Source organism: Rhinopithecus roxellana, chromosome 13 (genome assembly GCF_007565055.1).
Source record: "Rhinopithecus roxellana isolate Shanxi Qingling chromosome 13, ASM756505v1, whole genome shotgun sequence".
In the NCBI taxonomy this organism is placed as follows: Eukaryota; Metazoa; Chordata; class Mammalia; order Primates; family Cercopithecidae; genus Rhinopithecus; species Rhinopithecus roxellana.
Window position 1 is genome coordinate 102,832,925 of NC_044561.1, and position 23,544 is coordinate 102,856,468.

Consider the following 23,544-nt stretch of genomic DNA (forward strand, 5'->3'; position numbering starts at 1 on the left):
TTACAGGCATGCACCACCATGCCCAGCTAACTTTTTAATATTTTTGGTAGAGATGGGGTTTCACCAAGTTGGCCAGGCTAGTCTCGAACTCCTGACCTCAAGTGATCTGTTCGCCTCGGCCTCCCAAAGTGTTGGGATTACAGGCGTGAGCCACCACACCTGGCCCAGAAGTTGATTCTTGTAAGAGATGCTGTCTCAATTACCCTGGGTTCTGTGGACTCACTAGATGTGGGGGTGAAGGATTCCAGGCACTCTCAGTTATTAGTTGTCAGTGCCAGCAGTGAAGAGGTTTCCTCCTGTGATGGTTGGGGGGCTTAGAGGCAGCGCCTGCTGAAACGTCTAGTTTTCAGTTCATAGGGCTTTAAGAAAGCAAAGCTTATTTTGGAAACTCGTAGTCAGAAAAATTAGAATTTAATTTAAAATAATAAAAATTGAAAAATATTAGGCACCACTAGAATTTAACAACAGGTGTGCTATAATTTTTGAAACATAATTTTCTCTCTCCAGTTTCCCTGTTTTTTTTCCCCAAGACGGAGTCTCGCTCTTATCACCCACGCTGGAGTGCAGTGGCATGATCTCAGCTTACCACAACCTCCGCCTCCCAGGTTCAAGAGATTCTCTTGCCTCAGCCTCCTGAGTAACTGGGATTGCAAGCACCCACCACCACACCCGGCTAATTTTTGTATTTTTGTAGAGACAGGGTTTTGCCATGTTGGCCAGGCTTGTCTCAAACTCCTGACCTCAGGTGATCTACCTGCCTTGGCTTCCCAAAGTGCTGGGACTATAGGCATGAGCCACCACATCCAGCCAAGAATAATTATTTGTTACACAGGCCTTAAAAAAAAAGTTAACAGTGTAACATGTATTTAAGACTATCGAAAAAACAGTTTACATATACTTTTGGTAAAAATATTATAAGGAGGCATGAGAATGTGGATTTTTACCTAGATTAAAAGGTTGAATAATTGTTTTAAGTTGAATAAAATAAAAATGAAGGTTTAAGCAACTTTTGGAAGGTTAATTGTAAAGGAAATTCTGTGTGTAAACATATTGGCTAAAGTTAAAGGTATATCATCCAGTTTTTCTGTAAATTGAGTATTAAAATAAAAGCACAATGGGTTTTTCTTAAAGCACTAACCTGCTCTTTAACAAAAATTATAAAGGGTTAAAAAGAGTCTATAGACCAGCCACAGTGGCTCATGCCTGTAATCCCAGCACTTTGGGAGGCCGAGGCGGGCGGATCACGAGGTCAGGAGATCAAGACCATCCTGGCTAACACGGTGAAACCCCGTCTCTACTAAAAATACAATAAATCAGCCAAGTGTGGTCACGCACACCTGTAGTCCCAGTTACTCAGGAGGCTGAGGCAGGAGAATAGCCTGAACCCAGGAGGCAGAGGGTGCAGTGAGCCGAGATTGCTCCACTGCACTCCAGCCTGGGTGACAGAGCAAGACTCAGTCTCAAAAAATATAAGGGTCCATAAAAATCTGACCTTATGATCAAAACATTAAAATTGAGTTTAACATTAATAACACACTAATATAAACGTAAAATGTGGCTTATTTGGTATAAAGTCATACAGGAAGCATTGTCAAATATAAAATGATGTTTGGCTTTCTTTGGGTTATATTTGTATAACTATGTTATTGGTATGTGTTCCAAAGTTATGGGAGACTCCTATAATTCTGATATGTCTTAGTGTGCATTATCAGTAGTAATTATAATTGTTATATTAAAATTTTTATGTGCCACAGAGGTAACGGATTTCTTTGTCAACTGTGTCTTTATGGCTACCCTAAAACTTTTGGTCATCCATAAACAATTGTTGTCTTGTTTTGGTCCTCTTTAGAACGGTTTTATAGTCAGCTATAAAGCTGTAACAGGTGCTCTTGAATGCAGGTTTCTGATAACTTTGGAGACTGTGACATCAGAATACAGGAAAAATGGTTAGGACTCTTGAAGAGTTCATTAATATCAAGCAGGACAGGAATTAACTGCATGAACTGAACTAATAAGAGACTGGAGTGATCTTTTTGATATTTTGCTTAAAATATTGCTGATACTTTGTTTTGCTTTTCAAAGTCAAATAAACTTTTCTTTATTTATTGTATTTTATTTTATTTTTAGATGGAGTTTCACTCTTGTTGCCCAGGCTGGAGTTCAATGGTGCGGTTTTGGCTTACCACAACCTCCTCCTCCTGGGTTCAAGCAATTCTCCTGCCTCAGCCTCCCTAGTAGCTGGGATTACAGGAATGTGCCGCCACCACACCCGGCCAATTTTGCATTTTTAGTAGAGATGGGGTTTCTCCATGTTGGTCAGGCTGGTCTTGAACTCCCGACCTCAGGTGATCCACCCGCCTCGGCCTCCCAAAGTGCTGCGATTCCAGGCATGAGCCACTGCACCCACTCTCGAAACTTTCCTTTTGAGCTATTAACAGCTTTTAACAATTTAGTATACTCCCATGAACAAAATCTGTAGCATACTTGTTTCTGTCTCCCTGATTTTCTCCAGAATTTGGAAACTATCTGTGAGTATTCTTAAGTTATGGCAATATAGTTATTTGCACAAGTGCAATAAGAATCTATTTTCTTTTGTAACAGTACACAATTGAAAAAACTGGTTATTTTTACCAAGGCCTTGACTGGAATGGTATGCTTTCTTTTAAGGAATCAACCTTGACTTACGAAGCTAAGAAAGCCCTTGGAAACTGGCCTCATCTTTTGTGTACACAGTCCCTGTACAGAGCTTCTGATCTGTGGTAAGTAAAGAATGCCACTTTCTGAGAGGCCAGGAACCCCAAGTTATCTTGTAACCTCAAGAGGAAACTCACAGGTATTTAACGGTACAATTCCATGGCTAGGCTCAGCTTTACAGTCTTATCTTAGATTCTTTCTATGGAACAATACATGTTACACTGTTAACTTTTAGCAACTTTTACCTTTGTTAGTAAGTTTGAGATTGTAATTATGCACTAGATGTAGAGCCTAGGACCTAGACAGAAGTGCAGATAAGGTCTGACTTATTTCAGCATTTAACTCCATGTGTCCTAGGTCCTACCTAGCTACAAAGCAGGCAAGTTGTACAGCTAAGAGTTATAGTGGCATTTTATAAAGCATTCAGGAGGCCCAGTCACTTTTTTTTTTTCTTAGATGGAATGTTGCTCTTGTTGCCCAGGCTAGAGTGCAATGGTGCAACCTCAGCTTACTGCAACCTCCATCTCTGGGTTCAAGCTATTCTGCTTCAGCCTTCTGAATAGCTGGGATTACAGGCACCCACCACTATGTCCAGCTAATTTTTTGTATTTTCAATAGAGACAAGGTTTCACCATGTTGGCCAGGCTGGTCTCAAACTCCTGACCTCAGGTGATCCACCCACCTTGGCCTCCCAAAGTGCTGGGATTACAGGCGTGAGCCACTGTGCCCGGCCCCCTAATCACTTTTATTTTTTTTTATTTTTTTTTTTTTTTTGAGGCCGAGTCTCGCTCTGTCGCCCGGTCTGGAGTGCAGTGGCCAGATCTCAGCTCACTGCAAGCTCCGCCTCCCGGGTTTACGCCATTCTCCTGCCTCAGCCTCCCGAGTAGCTGGGACTACAGGCCCCCGCCACCTCGCCCGGCTAGTTTTTGTATTTTTAGTAGAGACGGGGTTTCACCATGTTAGCCAGGATGGTCTCGATCTCCTGACCTCGTGATCCGCCCGTCTCGGCCTCCCAAAGTGCTGGGATTACAGGCTTGAGCCACCGCGCCCGGCCCATCACTTTTAAATTGTACAACATTTCTTGTATAAATTCCCTTTTATAAAATGGTTACAATTTACACAATCTCTCACATGCCTCAACTTTCTGACTTGTTATAAACATCCCTCTTTTTAAACAACCAGTTAATTTACTTTAGAACAAGAATTTACCATATAAGATTATTTTTTATATAAATTCTCTTTTCTTTAATATCAAAGATGATAACAGTCCTTTCCCTAAAGAAACTTCCTTCATGTCTGTGGACTAGATAGACTTCCTAAGGCCACAAGATTAGAAGTTAGGGTAGTTAACGAAATAGTTCAAGATACAGTTATCTTTATTAAACCAATATTGATGTTTCATTATTTAAAAATTATACAAGAAGGCCGGGCGCGGTGGCTCAAGCCTGTAATCCCAGCACTTTGGGAGGCCGAGACGGGCGGATCACGAGGTCAGGAGATCAAGACCATCCTGGCTAACCAGGTGAAACCCCGTCTCTACTAAAAATACAAAAAACTAGCCGGGCGAGGTGGCGGGCGCCTGTAGTCCCAGCTACTCGGGAGGCTGAGGCAGGAGAATGGCGTGAACCCAGGAGGCGGAGCTTGCAGTGAGCTGAGATCCGGCCACTGCACTCCAGCCTGGGTGACAGAACAAGACTCCGTCTCAAAAAAAAAAAAAAATTATACAAGCAAAGATTATTCTGTTTGGATTGAATTATAGTTTTGTACCCTCTATGCCAAATTTTGACACCTCATAGTATTTGGCAGAGATAAGTATGAAATTGTGGCCAGGTATAGTGGCTCATGCCTGTAATCCCAGCACTTTGGGAGACCAAGGCGGGCGGATCACCTGAGGTCAGGAGTTTGAGACCAGCCTGGCCATTGCACTCCAGCCTGGGCAAGAGTGAGACTCCATCTCAAAAAAAAAAAAAGAAAAAAGAAAAAAAAAAAGAAGAAAGTGGCCATCCTGCAAGCCACATAACTCACTCTGCAGGGCTTAACTTCTCCTTTGGCATCATAAATTTAGAGAGTCCTGCAATGTTTTTTTGTGTTTTTTTAACAGACCCAAAGTATTTGGTACTGTAGAGAAGGGAAACATGGCTTCCCTCCACCTTTCATGGTTCTTTGGCTGGGCTATGAATTAAATTGACATGAAACTGACTAATAGGAGAGAAACCATATTTAATTACGTATCTGTGTGTGGAAATCCCACAAAATATGAGACTGAAAGAAGGGTCAGATGATTGAAGTTTAAGGAATAGGGTCTTAGGGCTTCTGGGGGTTGGTGGAGACACAGTTATGGGAGGGTGAGGGGAAGAATTATTGTGTGGTAAATAACGGTTGTATTGCTATGCAGATAAAAGTCTCTGGGTGGTCAGGTGCAGTGGCTCAAGGCTGTAATCGAGGCAGAGGCAGGCAGATCACCTGAGGTCAGGAGTTTGGGACCACCCTGGCCAACATGGTGAAACCTTATCTCTACTACAAATACAAAATTAGCTGGGCATGGTGGAGTGCGCCTATAATCCCAGCTACTTGGGAGGCTGTGGCAGGAGAATCACTTGAACCCAGGAGGCAGAGGCAGGCTGCAGTGAGCCGAGATCACAACATTGCACTCCAGCCTGGGCAAAAAAAGTCTCTAGGGCTCTAGGGTAATTCTTCTGGAGCAGCCCTTTTCCTGATACAGGCACCTTTACCAATGTAGATTTCCTTGGTAGATGTAAATTTCTTTTACCAAAGAATAACTTTCCAGAGCTACTCTTATGTCTGCAGTTTCTCTGAATAACCAGCTCAAAGTATGTCAAAGAAGTGTATTTGGGGGTGGCACATTCTGGTTTCCCACAGTCATATTTTGGGCATATGTATGTCCTGAGCCCCAACAGTGGCAACACTTCCTGAACACCTGCCTGCTAAACGAGGGGTCTGGCCCCTTCCCTAGTGCCTGCTCACCTCTCACCCCAAGCATTAGCCTGGAGAGTGACTGATTGCTTGTTAAGTAAATGAATGTCTTGGAAAATAACACAACAGGCAGGCCAGAATTATTTGTAGAAGTCAACATGCACTGAGCATTTACTAGGTGTCAGAATCTGTGCAACATGTTGTATACCCATGGAGGCACCAGTTTGAGTCTGCGTTCAAATCCTGGCCCTGCACTTACAGGCCATAGTACTGTGAGCAACTACTTGTGTAAAGTTAATGAGAGGCCAGCAGGCTGGGGGAAGAAGACGAGCCTGGGTCCTCCTAAGGTGTAGACATAAATGATTGCCAGTCATTATTCTGGAGGTCATAAGATATGCAACTTCCCCAATTACTCCTGCAAATAACACCACTATTGTAGGTTGGTCTTTTGAGATATCTTTCCAGATGGTGTTTTTTGTTTTGTTTTGTTTTTTGTTTTGTTGTTTTGTTTTTTTGGGACGGAGTCTTGCTCTGTTGTCCAGGCTGGAGTGCAATGGTGCAGTCTCGGCTCACTGCAACCTCCACTTCCTGGGCTCAAGCAATTCTGCCTCAGCCTCTCGAGTAGCTGGGATTACAGGTGTCTGCCATCACGCCTGTCTAATTTTTGTATTTTTAGTAGAGATGGGGTTTCACCATGTTGGCCAGGCTGGTATTGAATTCCTGACCTCAGGTAATCCACCCACCTCGGCCTCCAAAGTGCTGGGATTACAGGCATGAGCCACCACGCCCGGCCATCTTTCCAGGTTTTTTGCAGCTCTGACACCCCATGGCTCCACCTAAACCTGATGGCTCTACCTGGACCGCCAACCCTGCTCCTGTGGTCCCACCCAGAAGCAATTCAGCCTGCAGGAGGACAGCTTCAACCCCCTATGAGTTCATCTCCACCCCAACCAATCAGCAGCAAGCACCTGTTACCTGGCCACCCCCAACTCTTCCCCCATACTGCCTTTGAAAAACCCCTCACCTACAAGCTTTGAAGATGATTTGAGTACAAACTCATCTCCCATGTGGCATGGCCAGCCTCGTGTCTATTAAACTCTTTCTCTGCTACAATGCCGTGGTCTTTCCTCATGCAGTGGGCAGGAAGAACCCCCCAGGTGGTTGCAGTATTTGCCAGGGTAGCTCAATGAGCATCAGACACCAGTTCTGCCATATACAAGGTGTGTGACTTACACAAGGCTCTCGACTTCTCTTGGCCTGTTTCTTCATCTGGAAAATAGGGATAGTCATAGCATCTCTCCAAAAGGCCATGAAGATTAAATGCATTAATTCATATCAAGCCCCAAGAACATGCCTGACACTGGCTCAGCTCAGTCCACACTAGCAGCTAGTATTTCTGTCCTATGAAGAGGGCACTATTATTGTCCCCACTTTCCACATGACTTACTGAAGCGCCAGTATTTGAACCAGTTTTTGCTCCAGGGAACTCTCTTCCTGTGTGAAAGAAATTACGGAGATCTCTGGGTGGTGCCAGAACCAACTGTTTGCACATAGCTTTTGTCAACTGGGGATCAACCCTCATGAAATCTGGATGGCAGAGAACACTGAATAAAGCAAGCCCTTTAATGTACAGTTCTACCATCAGGATCCTCCTCCTAGCTGGGCTGCAGGGCAGATTACAGACACACAGTAGGCTCTTGGTCTTGCCAGGGAGCCACACCCACCCTCCGCCTGCCTTTCCCCGAGCTCTGGGCGGGGACAGCTTTATACAAAACGAGCTGCCTCTGGCCCCTCCCATGCAGAGCGAGTGGAGAACTGGACCAGCAGGTAAGTGGGCAGAGCGGGGCAGCTCAGGCCTGTGAGGGTGCCGCTGCAGTTACCAAGGCCGGCTGCTAGCTGGGAGCATGGGACACTGACCAGGATGTGGCAGGGGCACTTGTCTGAAGCCAGCAGGTGTCTCGTGGCCTTTCCCCTAGTTTCAGGCTGCCATGTCGGGAGAGTCCAAAGAGATAGGAGGGAAGAAAGGTTTCCTCCTCAGCTGGCATGTTGGAGTTGGGACAGGCTGAGCCATTCAGGTGAATTCCAGACCCCTGGTGCCTTCAGACCAAAAGGCTGGACCTATGTTGGGTGCCACAGCTCATGCCTGTAATCCCAGCATTTCGGGAGGCTGAGGCAGGTGAATCGCTTGAGCTCAGGAGTTCAAGACCAGCCTGGGCAACATGGTGAAACCCCATCTGAACAAAAAATACAAAAATTACCCAGGTCAGACATGGTGGCATGGGTTAATAGTCCCAACTACTCAGAGGCTGAGGTGGGAGAATCGCATGAGCCAGGGAGGTTGAGGTTGCAGAGTGAGCTCAGATTATGCCACAGCACTTCAGCCTGGGTGACAGAGAGAGATCATGTCTAAAAAAAAAAAAAAAGAGACTGGGCCCTCACTGACTTTACCTAGGTCCATCTCCATGCTATCTCCGAACAACTTGACCAGCTGAAGCCGCAGGAGCCTGGGAAGGAGGCTGGGAGTTGGAATGGACGTGGAGGGGAGGGGAACTGGCCTGGGGGAGGCTGCTCCACCAAGGTCAGCCCGTGGGAGGCCTGAAGCCCTTCCTGGCCTTGGGAGGGACGAGAAGGGGAAGAGAACTCACAGTCCGCTTCTGCTGCCAGCCTGAGTGCCTGTTATCTCGTTCCCCTTTTCCTGGTCCGCTGAGCCCAGAAAGGCAGGACATTCCCAGACCCTTTCACAGATGGAGAAACCAAGGCCTAGAGAGGGTGAGCAGCTGACCTGAGGTCGCACAGCTGGTCAGCACAGGCCTGGATGTCTGCCACAGCCTGAGGTCAGGGTTGGGGCAGGGTTCAGGGAAGCACTAACTCCTCCCTGGGCCTTGGTTTCCCCACCTATGCAATAGGGATATTGAGTTGAGATGAGTTCCAGGGGAGCTCTGGGGTCCCAGCAACGAGAGGTAGAGATGGCCTCCTGCTACATGTGGCTGTGAGCAGTGAGGGTGGCTGAGCTGGGCCCAGGCTCCCAGTGCTCCAGCTGCCTCCCGCTTCCTGGCACCTCCTTGCCTCCCTCTCAGCTGCAGTTTCCCGTTTTTCCTTGTCTCTGTGCCTCTTTTGTCCTTTCTCCCATTTCTGCTTCTAGCTTTTGGTTCTTTCTGTCTCTTTGTCTCAGTCTCTTCTCTCTCACCCCTTCATCTCCCCATCTCTCCCTGTGGGTTTTGTGGTTTTGACCTCTCAGCCTCCCTTCTTCAGGGGCTCAAAGCCAATCCATTCCTACCCACTCTCATGAGGGTGAGGCTAGGGCCAGGCCCTGGGTAGACGCCTGCAGGGCTCGCTAACTTCTCCAGGAGCCTGGAACCCAGGAAAGCATTAGCTCAGACCCTTGCCCAGGAGTGAGATGTATCCAGTGTCGGGCTACCACCTGGCACTGCCCCAGGGGTCACCCTGGCCAACACAACCCGCATAGCTGAAGCAGGTTTCCTCCAGTCTGACCCACAGGGCTAGGTGTCTACCAGCTGGCAGATTACCCCTGCAGAGCGAGAACCCAGCCATGGTACCAGGGGCTCAGGTGGCCCAGCCCGCAGCAAGCCAGATGGTCACCTGGGCACTGGGGGAGAGAACAAGCCCCCGCTCACATGAAGATTACACTCCTGTGGGAGAGACCAGCGCTCAACAGATAGACACAGATAAACTCCCGTAACTGAGCTGGTGTCAGTAATACTTTGATGGAGGAAAGCAGAGGGCAGGAGAATGCGGAGGGGGGCAGGGGGCGGTGGGTGGGTTGGAAGCTCCCTGGAGGAGATGTCCCAGCCCACACAATGAGGGTGCACTGGACCTGGACAGAACCCCGCTCCCAACTCCCTTCACTCTCTTGGGCTGGGGGCTCACAGCTTTTGATGCAAGAATGCAAAAGAGAAACCTTTGCCTGGAACTGATCCTTCTAGCTTCTCTATCTGTTGCCCACCCATTATGGGGCATCTTAACTGTTTCATGTGAAGCCTTAGGTTTCTGGTCTCTGGCGATCACAGAGGGGTCCTGGATCCTTGGGAAGCAGATATGTCTCAGAGCCTCTCTCATCTTCTCCCGAGCCTGTACCCCATTTCTCTCTTTCCCTGGCCCAAGTCTCGGGAGGTCGTCTGTAAGCGGAAAGAGATCCTGCTCAGCTTGGCCCCCATGGCCTCTTCAGAACCCCTTCACCCCGAGGCCTTTCTCAGGGCTGGGTCCACAGTCAAGCATGCCTGGATGTATGACCCTAGGCAAATTTATTTCCCTTTCTAAACTTCAGTTTCCTCATCTGTAAAATGGAGATAATCATAATGCCAGCCTCAGGACTATGGAACAAGATTTGATAGGTTATGTATGCAAAGAGCTTAGCACAGGCTCTGGCACAATAAGCAGCTGATGAGTGGCAGCTATGGTTGTCACTGTTGTCATGGTGATTTTTAGCCCTTTTGTTACAGCTTCCTAACCCGCCGAAGGTTTACTCCTGCTTCCTCTCTGGTGCTTCATGTTTCTCCTCACAACAGCCAGCACGATAACTAGATTAGAGCTGGTCTCCTCTGCCGACTCATGGAGCTTTTTGCTCTAGAGAAAACACCCAAGCTCTCACCACAGGGCCCTAGGGAACCTGCCCTGTCTCCTCCCCTCCCACCTTGCTCCCGCTGCTGCAGCCACACTGGCCTCCTAGCTATCCTTTGAACAGCAAAACCCACTTCTGGGACAGAGCAGGCATGGCTGCACCCCAGGGACTTTCCACTTGCTGTTTTCTCCCCTGGACCGTGCTTTCCACAGGCAGCTCACTCCCACACTCCCTTCATGTCCTCTCCGTGACGGCTGCACATTCCCCATTCAGGAGCTTTGCTTTCCTCCGGAGTCCTTGCCACCATCTGACTTGCTCTGGGTTTCTGTTTTTTATGCTGCTTCGTGACCGCTTCCCACACCTTCCTGAGAGCAGGGATTGTGGTTGAGCACACAGTTGGTGCCCAAGAAATATTGGTTAAATGAATAAACAAGAACTGCAAGGTCACTGTAAAACAAGCAAACAACAACAACAAAAACAGAAAATGCAGACATGCATCTTTTAAAAGTATCCCAACACATTCCGAACACCGGCCATTCTAAGTCTCTCCTTTTCTCTGGGGCCTTTTTGCACATGTAGTGCCCTCTGCCTAAGACACTCGCTTCGTTCACTGATGACTGTTCCTCACTGTGTCCCTGAGGTCCAAAAGCATGCCTCGCTTTTGAGGAAGGAGATAATTCGGGAGTGGGCCAGGGCCATAGCGCAGATGGGTCACGTGGGGACCAACCCCACGGTGCCTGGTTTCCAGACAAGGAAACAGACCCCCAGAGCCAAATCCCATCCCTCAAGTGACACAGCGGCGGCAGCACCTGGGTCGGAATCAGAGAATGTGTCTTTGTGGGGAGCGGGGATTTAGGTTTTCAGTGCTTAGGACTTGTTGAACATACAGGAAAGTCAGACTCCTTCTGCCCTGTCTGCCCTCATCTCCCCATCCAGCCCTCCGTGGGAAAGCTACTGATGTTTGTAAATGTTTAACTGGACACTCTCATTAGTTTAATAGCATTTCAGGTGGCAAAGGTCACCATCATCTGCAAATTCACCTACTCCCCTTAACTATTGACTTAGCCCTCTTTATTAGGTATATCATTTATTGCTTTTGCTATATCTTCATTTATTTTGCACCTTCGTCTGCTGTCTTGACCTGAAAAGCCAGGCCTGTACCGCCGGACTGTGCTTCTGTCCATTTCTCCTGGAATGTCTGATGCTATTTCGGGAAATATTCAGAATACAGATAGTTACTACAGTTTTGACTCCTTTATGAATTAGAGTCTCGATATATGAAATGACTCTTGGTCTCAATTTATACTTTTGGTACCAAATTCTCTATGGAGGGCTCTTTGTTCCTCTGTTCCTCCCTCTTTCTCTCTTCTCCTTTTTTTTTTTTCCATTTCTCTGCAAGACATTTGCCCCCAAGTGTCTAAACAACTACTTTTGTTAAATTTTAATTTTTGATCAAATCCTGGTTAGGACAGGACCTAAGTTTCAGAGTCAGAAAGTAGGTGGTAAAGGAGATAAATGTATTCATTAGTTTTTGGTTACTATAATCTGTCAATATATATCCTGGAACGTGTATCTCTGTGCACTTAGTACACAGTAGTTTTTGTTTGTTTGTTTTTGTTTTTTGAGACAACAGTCTTGCTTTGTCGCCCAGGGTAGAGTGCATTGGTGTGCTCTTTGCTCACTGCAACCTCCACATCCCGAGTTCAACCAATTCTCCTACTTCAGCCTCCCGAGTAGCTGGGATGACAGGTGCCCACCGCCATACCCGGCTAATTTTTTGTATTTTTGATAGAGACAGGGTTTTACCATGGTGACCAGTTGGAAGCTGGTCTTGAACTCCTGACCTCAAGTTATCTGCCAGCATCGACCTATCAAAGTGCTAGAATTATAGGCGTGAGCCACTGCACCCAGCCTCTGAGTGTTTTTGTTGTATATAAGAATGACTTAAACAACATAGAAGTTTGTTTACAATTTAACAGTAACATTAAACAAACAAACAAAACAGTTCAACCAGGCAAAACAGGGCTGGTATGGGTGCGCTCCGCCACAAAATCCCAAAGAAGCCTAGTATGCATCTAACCTTCACTGCATGCCTCATAGCACAAAATTGTTGCTGGAGTTCTGGCCGTCACATCTGATTCCAGACAGCCAAATGCAGGAAGAGCAGAAGGGCCACTCCCTTATTGTTAACTCTTTCCCCATCTGCCAGAAGAAATACCCACTTGTGACTGGAGCGTTTACCCCAAGATAACTGTGCCACAAAATACCTCGCTTTTATTATTATTTTTGCCTCGCTCTAGTATATTGACTTTGGAAACAAAAGACATCACTCCATTTATAGCATTCTGGTTTTAGTAGTTGTATTTCCATTTACAAAACATAGTCATTCTCAATTGCTGAAAATCTCAAATCCTAGCATTCCTACATGTGATGTTAACATTGCTCTCGAACAGTTGCTGGCCAAAGATTCACTTGATGAATCCAGTTTTTCTGAAATAGATGAGTCTGATGTTATTTCTGGTTAGAAATAACTCCAAAAACAGTTTTTACATTTTATTTTGACATTGAAAATCAGTCAGATTTAGGGTTGGGCGCGGTGGCTCATGCCTGCAATCCCAGCACTCTGGGAGGCCAAGGCGTGGGGATCACTTGAGCCCGGAGTTCGAGACCAGCCTGAGCAACATGGAGAAACCGCGTCTCTACTAAGAAATAAAAAAAATTAGCTGGACATGGTGGTGCACGCCTGTAATCCCAGCTACTAAGGAGACCGAGGCAGAGGTTGCTGTGAGCCAAGATCAAGCCACTGTATTCCAGCCTGGGCTACACAGTGAGACTCTGGAGACTCTGTCTCAAAAAAACAAACAAACAAACAAAAAATACCAGTCATAATCAGTCAGATTTGCTTCAACCTCAAATAGTATATTTACATAAAATTAAATGAGCGCCGGCAACGAGCTGCACTTTTTTTTTCTAAACAGGAAACGGGCTAAGGAGACTACTCAGAGTCGCATATGAATTCATTGGCTTGATGACAGGGCCGTGTGCAGCTACAAGGAAGGCTGGGAAATGTAGTCCTTTAGTTGGATGGCCATTTGCCTAACAAAAACTGGGTCTCTTTTTTTATTTTTTATTTTTTAAGATGGAGTCTCACTCTGTTGCCTAGGCTGGAGTGCACTGGCATGATCTCGGTTCACTGCAACCTCCACCTCCCAGGTTGGAGCGATTCCCCTGCTTCAGCCTCCCGAGTAGCTGGGACTACAGGTGTGTGCCACCATACCTGGCTAATTTTTGTATTTTTAGTAGAGATGGGGTTTTCGCATGTTGGCCAGGCTGGTCTCGAACTCCTGACCTCAAGGGATCCGCCTGCCTCAGCCTCCCAAAGTGCCGGGATTACAGACGTGAGCCACCTTACCTGGCTGTTAACTACATGTTTTTGAATGCAACTGATACGTTTGCTGAAACAGTAATCTTAAATAATGATGGTTCATTGAGCCCTTACTATTTGGCAGGCACGATTTTAGCACTTTGCATGTTCCTAGCAACAATTCTGATGTTGGTACTGACAGCCTACCTGTTTTGCAAGAAAGACAGGATCCTCTGAAGCACAGGAAATTAAGTCACTTGGCTCAGCTTGTAAGGGTTGAAGCTGGGATTTGAACCCAGACAACTGGTTCCAGATGCTACTGCAGGAGACAGCGTCAAGATGGCCCGAGTCTAGGATGGAGAAAGAGGCCCAAGTGGGTGGCCACTTCTTCCAAAATATTCCTGAGAAGCCAGAAATGCTGAAGGTTGCTTGCCATCCCCTCCATTGCTAATTACAGTAACAAACTGTTAAACACACTGGGCAAACCAAAGTAATATATCTGCTGTCTGGCTTTGGCCAGTGAGTTAATAATTTACAAATCCTAAGCTAAGTCATTGAGAAAGGCCCTTCCACCGTCAAAACGTCAGATTCCCAAGAAGCCCCTGCCCTCAAAAAGCTTCAGTCTCAAGGGATGTGCCTGCATGCACCCACACAAGAACAACCTGAAACGAAGGGGTCATGGGGCCCTGGTGAGGACACCTGAGAAGGCGAGGCAGCCAGAGGTCTCCTGGAGGACGGGATCTTGTAGAAAGCTTGGATGTGGACAGCAGAGGGGGCTGGTGCTCCAGGCTGGGAGGACAGCAAAGGCAAAGGTGTGCCACTGCTGCCTGGGAGTTTCCCCTCCCTCCTTGGGTCGTCTTGGCACGCCTGGAACGGGCCTCGCCTGTGCTGTTAGTCAAGTCAGCTTCCTAAGGGAGAGGACGGAGTCCTCAGAAGGGAGGGGGCAGAGCGGGACTGTTAGGAGACCTGACTGCGTTATACCCCAGGAGTGGCTCCTCCCAGAGAGGAAAAGGAGGTGGCCAGAAAGGCAACTGAGCATTGGGTTCGCTCAGTGAAGGTATGAGGAAGGAAGTCCCAGCCCTGTGAGTGAATTCCGTGTGTGGGAACCATGGGGAGGAGCCACCAGTATTCAAGAGTTTCCTGGGTGAGGCGTGGCCACAACTGACACTCCTGCTTTGTACTAGAAGGAAGGAGTATGGAGTTAAAGACTGTGGCGTGAACCGAGGAACCCTGGACAGGCCACTCGCTGCAGGGGACCCAGTCCAGATCCCAGGAGAGCCCCGCTGCCCCTTCGGACCCCGTCTCCCATCTACAAAACGTGGAGATTGGCCCAGTTGACGTGTCTCTACAAAAAGGTGCATATACCACTGGTGAGTTCAGTTGATACCGAGTGGGGGAATCTTTTCCCTTTTTAAATTTTCATAGTCCTGTATTAATTCTCATGTGAATTAGACAAAAATAACGATGTCACCAAACCTGCCATTTCACGATAATGATCAGGAACCCTTAGTGGTGCTTACTGTATGCTGGGAATGTTGGAAACAACATAAACTCACCAGCATCCTTACATCTCATTACAAGCCACGGAGTTCATACTATCACTCTCCCCTACTTACAGATGAGGAGATGAGGCAGAGAGAGGCAAAGTCACTTGCCCAGGGTTACCCAGATTGCAAGCAGCAGAGCCAGGGTCAAACTCAAACAGCTGGCTCCAGAGCCTCACTCCTGGCATCTGCCATATCACTGCTCAGACTAAGGGTAGATAGAAGAAAGTTGTTAGTAACAGCACACATGGGCTGCCACTGGTAGCTGGCAAGGGGGTAAACACATGGCAAAATGGTTCTGTAGGGCTAGAGGAAGTGGTCTCCAACGGCCACCTAGAGAGTTCTATAATTTCAGGAGGAAAGAAAGCCAGATTGAAATCTCATTTCAGGTAACCATATATTTGCATCAGGCAATATGTTTACATGGTTCACAAATCAAAACTCTATTAAAAGATATACAGAGACAAACCGCAAAATTCTGTTAATAACACAAGGTCCTACGGTAAAAAAAAAAAAAAAAAAAAAAAAAAAAAAAAAAGATATACAGAGGCAGGGCCGGGCGCGGTGGCTCACACCTGCAATCCCAGCACTTTGGGAGGCTGCAGGCGGATCACAAGGTCAGGAGATCGAGACCATCCTGGTTAACACAGAGAAAGCCTGCCTCTACTAAAAATACAAAATATTAGCCGGGCGTGGTGGCAGGCGCCTGTAGTCCCATCTACTTGGGAGGCTGAGGCAGAAGAATCACTTGAACCCAGGAGGTAGAGGTTGCAGGGAGCTGAGATTGCACCACTGCACTCCAGCCTGGTGACAGAGTGAGAATCTGTCTCAAAAAAAAAGATATACAGGGTCATCATCAACATCCCTGCAGTCCCCGTGTGTCCTTCAAGGGTTGCTTTGTGCAAGTACAAGCAAAGAAAACATATTTTTCCTCCTCTTATATGACCAAAAGGCAGTACACCTTTTCCTGGTTCCATTTACCTGCCTTGATTTTGTTTCAAGATTATCAGTATAGCCTGGAGACCTTTCCTTATCCGCCAGCAAGATCTGGTTTCCTTATTCCTTATTCCTTCAAACAGGTATGTGGTATTCCAACAGGTCCCTTTAATTAGCCACTTCTCTGTTGGTAGCCACCCAGGAGAAAATTTCCCACAACTTGCTATTACCAACAAGATCACAATCTATAATAACCTTGTACATGAGTCATTTTGTCAGGCTTTGGGACAATCTCATGGTGAGAAATGGCACCTGGAGTAGTTTTCCTATTGTGAATGAAGTGATTTTTTTTTTTTTTTTTTTTTTTTTGAGATGGAGTCTCTGTCGCCCAGGCTGGAGTGCAGTGGCTGGATCTCAGCTCACTGCAAGCTCCGCCTCCCAGGTTCATGCCATTCTCCTGCCTCAGCCTCCCGAGTAGCTGGGACTACAGGCGCCTGCCACCTCACCCGGCTAGTTTTTTGTATTTTTTAGTAGAGACGGGGTTTCACCGTGTTAGCCAGGATGGTCTCGATCTCCTGACCTCGTGATCTGCCCGTCTCGGCCTCCCAAAGTGCTGGGATTACAGGCTTGAGCCACCGCGCCCGGCCAAAGGTGATAATATTTTCATGTGTTTAAAGCTTATTTGTACCTTTTTCTCTGAATTGTTCATATCCTTGGTCCTCTTCTATATCGGGTCTCTTTGTTCTTGATTTTTAAAAACTCTTTATATATTAGGAAGATGAGCCCTCTGTGATTTATGTTGCAAATATTTTCCCTATGTTTTCATTTAACTTTTGATCTTGCTGTTGGTATGTTTTGCAGAAGCTGCTTTGTTTGCTTTTGTGTGTTGTATTGAACTTTTCTTTCACGAGTCATAGTTAGGAAAGCCTCCCCTTGTTTTCTGCTAATAAAAAGCCAGCTTGGGCCAGGCGTGGTGGCTCACACCTGTAATCCCAGCACTTTGGGAGGCCGAGGCAGGCAGATCACCTGAGGCCAGGAGTTTGAGACCAGCCTGGCCAACATGGTGAAACCCTGTTTCCACTAAAAATACAAAATTAGCTGGCGTGGTGGCATGTGCCTGTAATCCCAGCTATTTGGGAAACTGAGGCAGGAGAATCACTTGAGCCTAGGAGGCAGAGGTTGCACTGAGCCGAGATCATCCCATTGCACTCCAACCTGGGCTAAAAGAGCGAAACTCCATCTCAAAGAAAAAAAAAAGCCAGCTTGTTCACAAGAAGGGGAGTAATAAGAGAAAACCCTGGGCCCCAGGTCCCAGCATCTTGCTAGGTGGTGAAGTTGAAATTACTCACCTGGTGTTCTTCTCTGCCAGCCCCACCACAGGCTGATCTGGGGAAGCCTCTGGCCCAGGGCAGATACCGCCATGGCCTTCCTGATGCACCTGCTGGTCTGCATCTTCGGAATGGGCTCCTGGGTGACCATCAATGGGCTCTGGGTAGAGCTGCCCTTGCTGGTGATGGAGCTGCCTGAGGGCTGGTACCTGCCCTCCTACCTCACGGTGGTCATCCAGCTAGCCAACATCGGGCCCCTCCTGGTCACCCTGCTCCATCACTTCCGGCCCAGCTGCCTTTCTGAAGTGCCCATCATCTTCACCCTGCTGGGCGTGGGAACCGTCACCTGCATCATCTTTGCCTTCCTCTGGAATATGACCTCCTGGGTGCTGGACGGCCACCACAGCATCGCCTTCTTGGTCCTCACCTTCTTCCTGGCCCTGGTAGACTGCACCTCTTCGGTGACCTTCCTGCCCTTCATGAGCCGGCTGCCCACCTACTACCTCACCACCTTCTTTGTGGGTGAAGGACTCAGCGGCCTCTTGCCTGCTCTGGTGGCTCTTGCCCAGGGCTCGGGTCTCACTACCTGCGTCAATGTCACTGAGCTATCAGACAGCATACCAAGCCCAGTACCCACGCGGGAAACTGACATCGCACAGGTACCCAGCATCACCTGGAGCCATCTCAGCACTTGGCTTGGTCACAAATGTAGGGGAGGGAAAAATCTGCTCCCCTCCATCTTTCTAGGTTCTTTGGTTGGTCTATGAATTAAACTGACATAAGGCAGATCAACAGCAGGAAACCCACTTTAATTACTTACATACATACACATGGGAGTCCCCCCAAAATATGAGACTTAAAACAGCGCCAGATGATTTCAGCTTATATAGCATCCTAAGCTACAAAAGGGAATAGGGACTTGGGGCTTCTGCAGGATGGTGGAGAAAAATTATGGGAGGGTAAAGGAGCAAACTTATGGTGAATAAACATTGCACTGTTATGCAGATAAAAGTTCCTCAGGTGATAAAGGCCGCCACCTTTCTCTTCCTGGTTCAGATACCTCTTCTTGGTACAGATAAGATACCTTTACTAATAAAAATGTCCTGTAGATGTAAATTTATCTTACAAAATGGTAACTTTTCAGAGCTACTCCTTAGCCTGCAATTTTTCAAAATAACCATCTAGAAATAAACAATATGCCAATAGGTCAATTTTGGGGTGGCATATTCTGCCTCCTACAGTCATATTTTGGGATGGCATGTCCTGAGGGCCTCTGTTTCCTAGACGGTGGGTGGAGCAGTGTTCTTCTTTAGGTGGAGGCTCTCCCCTTAAGTGGGGCCCTCCCCTTAGGTGGGGGATTCTCCCTTTAGGTGAGGGCTCTCCCCTTAGATGGGGGGCTCCCCCCTTAGGTGGGGGGCTCTCCCCTTAGGTGGGGGGCTTTGCCCTTAGGTGGGGGGCTCTCCCCTTAGGTGGGGTCTCTCCCCTTAGGTGGGCGGCTCCCCTGCTCAGTCTCTGGCTAGCCCCTCCTCTGAACATGTTTGTGCTTGCCACTGCTGTGGGGTAGCAGAGTGGTAAAAGGTGTAGCTTCCAAGTCAGAAAGCACCAGGTGGAGTCTGGCTTTGCCACATTCTCCCTGTGACCTTCAGGTAAGGGCCGAAGCATTCTGATACCTCAGTTCCCTCTAAAATGGGGGATGCTGGTCCCCACTGCACAGGCCTGTTAGGAGGCACAGGGGCTTATCCATGCCCGGTGCCCGTGCTCAGTGGGCAGTCAGTATGAGCAGTCATTATTGCCACCTTATTAGTTATGTTTATTTATTAATTATCTATTAATAATAACAGGTGATCTGTATTCTGTATTATCACTGTCATGATTGTTGTTCTGCAGTCTGATCCCCTTCCCCGACCAGGGATCTGACCTGTCTTGTCCTTTGCAGGGAGTTCCCAGAGCTTTGGTGTCCGCCCTCCCCGAAATGGAAGCGCCCCTGTCCCACCTGGAGAGCCGCTACCTCCCCGCCCACTTCTCACCCCTGGTCTTCTTCCTCCTGCTATCCATCATGATGGCCTGCTGCCTCATGGCGTTCTTTGTCCTCCAGCGTCAACCCAAGTGCTGGGAGGCTTCCGTGGAAGACCTCCTCAATGACCAGGTCACCCTCCACTCCATCCGGCCGCGGGAAGAGAATGACTTGGGCCCTGCAGGCACGGTGGACAGCAGCCAGAGCCAGGGGCATCTAGAAGAGAAAGCAGCCCCTTGCTGCCCACCCCACCTGGCCTTCATCTATACCCTGGTGGCCTTCGTCAATGCGCTCACCAACGGCGTGCTGCCCTCTGTGCAGACCTACTCCTGCCTGTCCTATGGGCCAGTTGCCTACCACCTGGCCGCCACCCTCAGCATTGTGGCCAACCCTCTTGCCTCGTTGCTCTCCATGTTCCTGCCTAACAGGTGTGCTCTCATCTGGTCCTAGGGAATCCTAGTGGGGCAACACTTCATTTCAGAACCCAGAATTCCAAACGCGCCCACTGGGCTGTACATGTAGTGGTTAAGAACGTTGTTTTCGGAGCACTCTGGTCCAAATGCCAGCTCTGCCACTTGTCAGCTGTGTGCGATAAGACAAATCACTTCAGTTCTCTGTGCCTCAGGGATATGTATCGGAAAATGGGAGTAGTAACAGTTCCACCTCCTAGGACTGCTGGAAGCATTATATGAGCTGACTCTATAAAGCTCTTAGAGCAGTGCCTGGCACGTGGCAGGTCCAGCCTAAGTGCTGACCATCATTGTCATAAGCCCATGAGGAGGAGCAGACAGCCACTGGAGTTCCCATTTATAAGGGGAACCCCTGAGGCTTGGAGAAAGAGCTTGACCTGGTCTAATTCCCAGAATTTCAGCCCTGCCCTCCTGCCTCTGATCTCCAGCTGATTCCCTTAGAGCCACAGTTCTAGAAGAATGGCTGGGCAAATTGATAAAATGCAGATTGAACCAGCCTAGACTGGGACTGGGGATTTCAATTTTTAGTAAGGAACCCAAACAGTTCTGAGGCAGGGGCTTCAGACCCCTGTATGAGAAATACCACCTTGGGATCTTGACATTTGAGGTAGGTCCTACAGCTTCACATCCACGTTGGCCTGCCTGCCCTCACTGGCCTGCTTATACCCACTCTCCCAGCCCAGAAGGAGGACAGTGAGGACAGAAGATCTTGACAAAAAGCTTGCCAGGAAGCTGGATTTTCTATCTTGGGACCTAGAAACTGGAAAGAGGATGGAGGATTTGAGGGAAGCAGGACCAAAGGCCCCGACCTGCAAATCCAAGAAACCCCAAATATTAGAATTACAGAATCTGAGTCATGGAATCCAAGAATCTTGGAGCAGAAAGAGTCTTTGAGGGTATAGGCAGACCTCCGTCTGTTCTTACCCAGGGCGTGGACCAGTCTTGGTGTTCTGGAGACTGGAGAGTGGGACCCCAGAGACAAGGACTTCTGAGGAAGGACAGTGTCTTCAGTTGTCAGATGTAGGTTTGCATGGAAGGCCACCTGTAGAGAGATGCTCCTAGCAGCAACAAGCCAGCTGCCAGGGCCCCTGGAGATCAGCAAACTCCACATTGCAGAGGCAGGTAGCTGAGGCCAGATGGGGAGGGGTCCCCTGAGGAGGCACAGCAGGGTTTGCTGTACCAATGCCCCGATCCAGCCATCTTCACTTCAGCCCAGCTTCCTGGCTGAGGCTGGGGGTGTGTTGCAGGAGGAAATAGCAGCAGGTAAACACTAGATGGACCCACAGCTGAGCCAGGCTCTGCATATTCTGCTCCTGGAGGTCACGCAGACTTGCAAAACTCCCATTTGGAGGCTCAGAGACTAGTCTCAGCTTAAACAGTAGAACTGGGATTTGAACCAGGACCATCTGGTGCCAGACTCCATTGTGTTTTTCTTGCTGGGGTGCCAGGCCCTACCGTTAATGCTGGGGATGACCCAGGCCAGCCCTGCCTGCTCAGGAACCTCCCTGACCCACTTGAGCCAGGCAGCCTGGAATTTTCCACATGGGTCTAAACTAACTCTGGAGACACTGGCCATCCACATGGCCCCTGGTGGGGGCGGGGAGTCAGAGGTCAGGCTTCTCGCCTCCACTCACCTCCCCCACTCTCCTCTAGGTCTCTGCTGTTCCTGGGGTTCCTCTCCGTGCTTGGGACCTGCTTTGGGGGCTACAACATGGCCATGGCGGTGATGAGCCCCTGCCCCCTCTTGCAGGGCCACTGGGGTGGGGAAGTCCTCATCGTGAGTATCCGGCCAGTGGGGCTGCTCCCACTCCATACCCCTCAACTCTGTACCCCTCAGCTCCTAGCCACGGCCTGGGAGAGCCTGGGCGCAGCCCTTTCCCGCGAGCAGAGTCTGTGAGGCTCTCCCAGGAAGCGCCAGGTGGGAGGGGTGCCCCTTCCTCATTTGAGAGTGGAGGCTTAGGGAATCGAGGTGACTGGTAGGCCTCTTCCCACCATGTGGCCTTCTCTCAAAGGCCCTTGACTTGATCATGAGCACATGAACCCAGAAAAGCCATTGGGTTCTCCTTCGCCATTGGGCGGTCAACTCATGGGACCCGTCAGCCCCTCAGGATCACTCCCAGAAGGCTCTCCTTGCACCTGGAGAGTATTCCATGGGTTTCCCTGAGCCCTGTGAGAGTTCTTTGCCCTGGCACTCGCCCTGCAAGCCCTGTCACTCTGCATCCCTTCCCTCCTGTCCCCGCAGGTGGCCTCGTGGGTGCTTTTCAGCGGCTGCCTCAGCTACGTCAAGGTGATGCTAGGCGTGATCCTGCGCGACCTCAGTCGCAGCGCCCTCTTGTGGTGCGGAGCGGCGGTGCAGCTGGGCTCGCTGCTCGGAGCGCTGCTCATGTTCCCTCTGGTCAACGTGCTGCGGCTCTTCTCGTCCGCTGACTTCTGTAATCTGCACTGTCCCACCTAGGCATGCCACCAACCCCGCCCCCATCGCTAACGGACGGAACTGGGATCCAGAGAGGCAAGGTCACAGAGCAAGTGGCAGGAACAGAGATGCAGAGCCTGAGTAATTGAATCATGAACGCCAAGTGCCCACTAGGGACTATGGGGAAGATGCGACCTCGAAATGCAAGGTGCAGCTCTATCCCCAACTCTGTGTCACAGTACCTGTGACTACAAGTTCGGATCTCCTTTGCTTTGACTCTCAAGAGAGGACTGATTTGCAGCATCTAGCTGGAGGCAGGCCCAAGGGTGTTAGAAGGGAAACAGCTGGGAGGGTGAGCGGTCCCTTCAGGCTGTGTGACCTTGGGAAAGTCACTTGGCTTCTCTGTGCCTGTTTCTTCCTGCATGCAATGGGGATTACAGTAAGTACCAACTACCTCACAGGCATGGCACAGAGACAAAAGGAAGAAGCAGCCGGCATAAAGCAAGCCCTCCTGGGCCACCTGCTGACCTGAGAGTCCATCATAGTAACAAGAGTGGCAGTCACCACAACCTAGAAGTAGTCAGAAGGGTTGAGACAGGCCCCTGTCCTCTCTCCTTTGCCCCTCAGTCTCACAGAGGGGCTTCTACAAGACAATCAGCTAGCGGTAGAATCTTGGGTATCTTGGCTTTCGGATTCCCAGTGTGGAGAGACATAGTACCCCACACACCCCTTCCTGTCATCCTTCCTGGCCCATAAAGCCCACTTGTTGGAGAGTAAGTACCTTCCTGGAAGCAGGAGAGATGATTTGCCGGTGGGGCTGGGGAGGGCCCATCCTTGAGCCTCTGAAAGTGAAATCCCCAACCAGGCTGGGGACCCCAACCTTCAGGCTGGTTCACGCAGAACCCCTGAAGTATTCTCTCAAATGGAGGTGGCCGAGGTGACTGTTATTTTGTTTTAGCTTTAGGTTTTCATTTTTTTAAATAAAGACATTCCCTGCTTTTACACTCAGATCTTCCTTCAAAAGAGAAGTTCAGGCATGGCACAGTGGCTCACGCCTGTAATCCCAGCACTTTGGGAGGCCAAGGCTGGCAGATCACTTGAGGCCAGGAGTTCAAGATCAGCCTGGCCAGCATGGCAAAAACCCATCTCTACTAAAAATACAAAAATTTGCTGGCCATAGTGGCACATGCCTGTAGTGCCAGCTATGCAGGAGGCTGAGAATTGCTTGAACCCCGGAGGTGGAGGTTGCAGTGAGCCGAGATCGTGCC

The 23,544-nt window shown here is 48.8% G+C and overlaps 1 protein-coding gene and 1 long non-coding RNA gene across 2 annotated transcripts; one reads left to right on the top strand and one right to left on the bottom strand.

Moving 5' to 3' along the window:
* Positions 1-12,590: 12,590 nt before the first annotated feature.
* LOC115892957 lies at positions 12,591-14,554 on the bottom strand. Its single transcript, XR_004052916.1, has 3 exons — positions 14,271-14,554; positions 13,779-13,921; positions 12,591-12,697 (listed from the first exon to the last, which is right to left on the bottom strand). It is a non-coding gene; the product is annotated as an uncharacterized LOC115892957 (long non-coding RNA).
* Positions 14,555-14,640: 86 nt separating this feature from the next.
* SLC52A3 (solute carrier family 52 member 3) lies at positions 14,641-23,278 on the top strand. The gene is made up of 5 exons (XM_010361292.2): positions 14,641-14,941; positions 17,421-18,038; positions 19,316-19,821; positions 21,517-21,640; positions 22,106-23,278. The coding sequence occupies exons 2-5, from the start codon at positions 17,472-17,474 to the stop codon at positions 22,316-22,318; spliced, it is 1,410 nt and encodes a 469-aa protein (XP_010359594.1). The 5' UTR covers positions 14,641-14,941; positions 17,421-17,471; the 3' UTR covers positions 22,319-23,278.
* Positions 23,279-23,544: the final 266 nt, after the last annotated feature.